The sequence below is a fragment of the Theobroma cacao genome, chromosome 9 (genome assembly GCF_053813885.1).
Source record: "Theobroma cacao isolate CCN51 chromosome 9, ASM5381388v1, whole genome shotgun sequence".
Lineage (NCBI taxonomy): Eukaryota > Viridiplantae > Streptophyta > Magnoliopsida > Malvales > Malvaceae > Theobroma > Theobroma cacao.
Window position 1 is genome coordinate 41,499,030 of NC_142647.1, and position 6,237 is coordinate 41,505,266.

The 6,237-nt window shown below is 35.8% G+C and overlaps 1 protein-coding gene across 1 annotated transcript; it reads left to right on the plus strand.

The window, feature by feature from the left end:
* The first annotated feature begins 1,611 nt into the window (after positions 1-1,611).
* Positions 1,612-6,237, plus strand: TRO (histone H3K4 methyltransferase TRAUCO). Its single transcript, XM_007015045.3, has 2 exons — positions 1,612-2,768; positions 5,795-6,237. The coding sequence occupies exons 1-2, from the start codon at positions 1,676-1,678 to the stop codon at positions 6,058-6,060; spliced, it is 1,359 nt and encodes a 452-aa protein (XP_007015107.1). The 5' UTR covers positions 1,612-1,675; the 3' UTR covers positions 6,061-6,237.

A 6,237-nucleotide genomic window follows, 5' to 3' on the forward strand; every position in this document is an offset into this window, starting at 1 on the left:
TACAAGTTATTGTGGGTCCCAAGTTCTGTAAGTCTCCCATGAAAGTACGTTTGCACGTTGCGCCCAACTTGTTGGATTCTTCTCAATTGTTCAATGATTAGAAAGCGTTTGGTGTATGAGAACATAATTGGAATGGCAAGACATGACTTTTCCATTTGGGCGACTAACAAGTCCCGAATTTTGACTTGAGGAAAAAGTATGGGACCAACGAAATAAATAAAAATACAATGTATAATTAAAGTAATGACTTCCACCATATACCGCACTACTTGGATGGTTTTAGTCAAATGAAATAATTTAATCACCTATTCCATCTTTCAATTTTCTCTCCTTTCTTTTCTTTTGTTTTTCCCTAACAATTTTGATAAGCAATAGCTATTTGTGACCATATGTTATGGTAACTTTGGGTCATAACCCACCCAACTTGTAAGCTATAATGTTGGTCCGAAAAGTCTCAGCACAAAAAACGTTTCACAGATGTAGACACAAGTTTATATATATATATATATATATATATATATCACCTCTAATACATCACACATAAGATTGGAATCACACTAGATGATGCAGGATTTTAGATGTGGCTACCAAACTTCCAATTACGTGAGTCTTTTGATACCAATTACATAGAATTATACCTGAATTGAGAAACATTATTTGTTTTGATTCAAAGAGTCTCATTATTTGTTTTTTTTTTTTTATAATTAAAAGAGGTAGGGGATCGTATATCAATTAATAAATCAAATGCTCGAATGCAATATCTCATTATTTGTTTCGTGTAAAAAATTTCAAATTGAGAGAATTTGATTATCCCTTGTGATAAATTGTATATGTAAAGTTAATACAATATATTATATAGGTAGAAACTTATACTTAAAAAAATTAATTTTTGTCGATAAAATCATAAAATCATTCAAGCCAAAATAAAAAATCTCTTACGAGTTGAAAGAGCTAGTCCAATAGCCTTTCATATATACCAAAAATAGGGTGAATGAAGGCCAATAAATTCATATTTCATAGAATGGCAACAACAATTTGAAGGAAAGAGAGGTGTGTGGTTCATAATTTTTCTGTTTCTCGGAGTTGCAAACAATAATTTTGTTTGGCCTGAATTTAAAGATGAAGGGCTATTTAATAAGTCTATTCTCATTTTCTCTTAAAACCTTTCTATTTTTGAAAATCTTTTCAAGTACAAGTGTGGGAGTAGAACCAACTATAGCAATAAAAGCCTAGCTAAAAGGATGGAAACCAATAATTTGCCTATTCCCTACAGCTTTCAAGAGGATAAGGTGACCACAATGATAAGGGGCATGTGATCATTGGCCAACCTCTTTTTCTTCTTTATGATGCTAATAAACATTAGTTGGAATATCAGCTAAAGTAATTGAATACTTTTTGGTAAAGAGTCTAAGTTTTCAGTCCTTTTTTCAATGGAGCAAGGGTCGTTGATCGAATTAAGCAAGCCCATATAGAGAAACAAAAACCCAAAATCCATCTGACAGTTGAGCAAAGGCCCAAAGACCGAAACATAACGCATCGCCGGAAGCCCGCTTTTGTCCCTGTTTGTTGTTTGGCCTGCCAACTCCATTCTGTTTAAAACACTTCCCTTTCCCCTTTTCCCCAACAGATCCCCAATCCGAAACCCCCAACAAAAACCCTCTACTTTTCCTCTCCAATGGACTCTCTCCAAGCCACTTACAAAGACGAAGACGACGAAGAAACCGTTCCCCAACCACCACCTTCTACCACCACTGATTCCACTGCTCCATTACCACCTAACACCGTCGAACCCAAAAAGGAAACCGAACCTCAAAACGACATCACTACCACCAAACAAGAAACCACCCAACTGGCCGCAGCTTCCTCCGATTCTCTATCCGAAGAAGATCCGACCACCACAACCACCACCGCTTCCGACGACAACCAAAACCCACTTAAAGTTCCCCAAAATGACGACGAATTCTACGACGACGAAGAAGAGCCTCCGCCCAAGAAGCAAAGGCAACTCTCCTCCTTAACAATCCCTTCCCAAGGCCCTAATTCAGTTCCCAGAATCAACGATGATAACCCCATCGCAGCGGCAGCTGAAAACAATAACAATAACGGCAATGCCCCATCAAATCCTTCCTCAGCAACGAAAACGACAACAACAAAGAAGTCTAAGAAGAAAAACAATAATGTTTGGGTGACGAAAACGTCACGAAAAGGGAAAAAGAAAAGCAAAGTGAATAACCAGAATGCTGGAAATGCGGAAGACACGGTTTTGATAACCCCTGTTCCGAGATTCCCGGACAAAGGGGATGATACCCCGGAGTTGAGCATATGTCTTTCCAAGGTTTATAAAGCCGAAAAAGTGGAGTTAAGCGAGGATAGGATGAGTGCAGGGAGCACAAAGGGGTACAGAATGGTTAGAGCCACAAGAGGGGTGGAGGAAGGAGCTTGGTACTTTGAAATTAAGGTGGTGAAGTTGGGTGAGACCGGGCATACACGGCTTGGATGGTCTACGGAGAAAGGAGACTTGCAGGCACCGGTAGGGTATGATGGCAATAGCTTTGGATATAGAGATATTGATGGCAGTAAGGTGCATAAGGCTTTGAGAGAGAAGTATGGGGAGGAAGGGTATAAGGAGGGGGATGTTATTGGGTTTTATATAAATTTACCGGAAGGTGGGTCCTTTGCTCCCAAGCCGCCCCATTTAGTCTGGTATAAAGGGCAGAGGTATGTGTGCGCCCCTGATGTCAAGGAGGAGCCGCCTAAAGTGGTGCCTGGTAAGTTTCTCATAGTATTCTATTAAAGCCTGTTCCTTGCGCATTATATTTGAATGGATTGCATATGTTTGCTAGTTTTATGTTTATTGTTCTTATTCATTTTACTATGTCTTGTACGGTTTTTATGTATGCTCAGATTTTATATTACCTTAAAAGGGAAGGCAGCATTGTACTAAGAGAAAAGAAAGTGATGAGTGATGACTGGCTTGTGAGTTACTGATTTTGTCGGTGATATATAATAAAAAAAGAAAAAAAAAATAACAAACACACCTCAACTTTTTGTATGCTACTTTTGAATTTTGATTTTTAAAAGAGTTCATAGAACAAAATTGATCGTGAACCTCTTATTCCTTTGTGCATCTATTGCTTGTTTTTTTATTGATATTGTCTTCATGATATTGAATTTACTTTCCATTTCAATTTTCTTTCAAGCTAGCACTTTTTGGTTGCCTTAAAATTGTATAAATTCCAGAATAGCAATCTGATTAATGGCAAGTTGAGTGTTTTAAAGATTTGAGATATATCTTTTAATCAATTTTAGAAATTAGTTTAAGCACTTTCAAATATTATTACGTGTTTGTGACATAGGACTGTTGTAAAAGTGCTTTTTCAAGCCTTTAATCGTACCTAAATTGATGGTTAAAGGGTAGGAAATATTTCCTGTCCTGAGTTTCTACTAGCATAGATGCCAATTTTTGCATTCTTGGTTGGTTTTAATTAAATGAAGAGCATTGAACAGACAGCATGAACAATAACTGTATTTTTCTGGTGGGAATTGGATTCTTACTTGGATATAGATTTGGTTGGGCTTTAAAAATTGCTGTTATTGGGTTTCATGTGTTAGACTTGAAGTTGATTTGATGCATGTATAATTTCTAGTGCATAGCTTGCTAGAAACACCTGAAGATAGTCCTCTGAGTAATTGAACATTCGAAGAGCATTTTGATTTCGTAAATAGAAAATGGTATATCTAGATTGATAGATAGACATTTATACTTGTCTCATAAGGATTTATGTGCTGTGTGGTAAATTGTAAATTTAATGCTGAGAAATTAAGTGCTAAATTTTTCATATTGTAAAAATTAATTGATAAGTTGCTGAAGAGTAAACGCTGAAAGAGATATATATGATTTGAAAATTCAGCCCAAGAAAAGAAAGAGTTGAAAGAAGAGATGGAATAACAATTTTAAACAATTTATAAAGGTAATGTAGTCAATACAAGTTTGAAAACAAACTAGATTGAATAGATTAAATAGGTTTCTTAATATTTGCAATAATTTTTCTGTTGAAATCATTTTCTTAAATGATTCTGAAAACAAGTAATAAAACATCTTGGACAAATTAAATCATTTGAAAATTGAAATTCTCAACTATCTGAATTTTTAATCATTATCAAACCACATTTTATACTCCAAAAATAGATTTAGCTGATAACAGCGGCTAGTTAATTTGAATTAGCCAGAAATTAATCAAATTCTATGCAGGATTTGGTAGGAAGGGAGGAAAATGAAGGGAAGGGACAAAGGTGAGAGAAGGAGAAGGGAAGGGAAGGAAGGGAGTTTGTTTTTCCCTTCTAAGACTATTTCCATATTTCAAGTTCATTCCAAACAGAACAAAACATAACACTCAACTGGATTCAATAGCAAATTAACAAACACTTGGTGTGCAACTGGACAAGTAGTAAATGCAGGCCCCATGGAGTACTGGAGCTATGCCCAAATGGAGCAGGCAAGCAACTATACACTGACAAAGCACCAAAATATAATTAGATAAAGTTAAGAAGAAGCAGGTAGTAAGGGGCCTTATTTATTGAATTTTTAGCATACAAATATCTAAGTACTGAAACAAGGGCTTCGCTAAAATAAAGTATTGAAACATGAAGGGAGTGGAGACACATATAAATGACAGGTTTTTCAAATAAGCTCAAACTTATTCTAACTTTAAAGAAGGATGACATGTCCTGGGAGAACCCTTTCTCTAAATCCCAAATTTCTAATACTCTATTATGATAAAAGAAATTTCAAATGTCTATGATTTCTCTCCATTTTATAACAGGGGAAGAGATGGGAGATGAAGACTTAAATGTGAAAACAATGGATTTGGTTTTCTTCAAGATTGCTTGAATGGAGATCATCTTCATCATCTTGTTCTCTCAAACCCTAGCTTTTCCTGGTTTTATTTTTTTATTTGGTTAGCCATTTATCATTAACGGAGTTTGTTGATTTTCCCCTCTTTGGATTAGCAATTCTTGATGTGGTGTAATATTATCGGATTGGCCTACTGGTGATGTGGTAGGAAGGTTTATGTAATAATTTCTTCATATGGAGGTTTTGTGCAATTAAATTTTATAGCTTGTATTTCTATCATTCTGTTAACACTTTGCAGTATCCTACCCTAACTTAAATCATGTGGAAGATTTGAAAAAAAGAATGTCTGATCATCATATAATTGAAATTTGTTGCATGATTTTGGCTAATGATTTGGATTCTATCTTCTGTGTGGTAAGATTGCACAGGGTGCTAGGTTCTTTCCTTTTGTCCTTTTTTCTACAGTATGGCATGCAATAATTGGTAAAGTTATAACCCATTAGTATAAAGTCTAACTTGTAGCTACTTGAACCTATCTAATTGGTTGTGTTATGTTTTGCCTGTTCAACCTGGTCACTGCAATATTTCCGAGTGAACTCATTATAGAGCAATTTCTCAAGAATTGAGTTATTTGTTCAAACCTGGCATTTTAGTTAAAGTCTGACGTGTTGTGACTATATTGTATAGTTTTTGACTTGCATAACCTGTTTGGACAGGCCATTAGGAACCTCTTCATACTTGCAATGAATTCAGCTCTTGTCCTTGTAGTGAAACAGATGCATTGTTTTGACTAACTTGCCTCTGAAGTGACTCTTTATTCTATGTTTCATGAGGACTTGTTGAGACTATAAATTACAAGTTACAGAAAATGCTGCTTTTTATGTGGTATGCTTGAAGTGTCATTATTTACGATCAGCCAAATGTTGATTTTTCATGCAGGAAGTGAAATTTCTTTTTTCAAAAATGGGGTTTGCCAAGGAGTTGCTTTCAAGGATCTGTATGGTGGTCGCTACTATCCTTCTGCTTCAATGTATACTCTTCCCAATCAACCAAACTGTGTGGTGAAGTTCAACTTTGGCCCAGACTTTGAATGCTTCCCGGAGGACTTTGGTGGATGTCCAATTCCCAGGCCCATGGTTGAAGTTCCTTATCATGGGTTTGACAACCGAGTGGAAAATGGTGAATCCATTGAGAAGAAACAGTAGCCAGTTTGCACCATCAATTAACATCGTTATGAATTGCCTGCTAATTTGAGAGACTGTCATTATATTGTAATTTAATTAATTACTCTTGAAATTAGGGCTGATAAGTTGATTCATTAGTTCTGTAAACTTTGACTTTTCTGTGAAGGAGAAAAAGAAAGATTGATTTCCTGCTTGCAA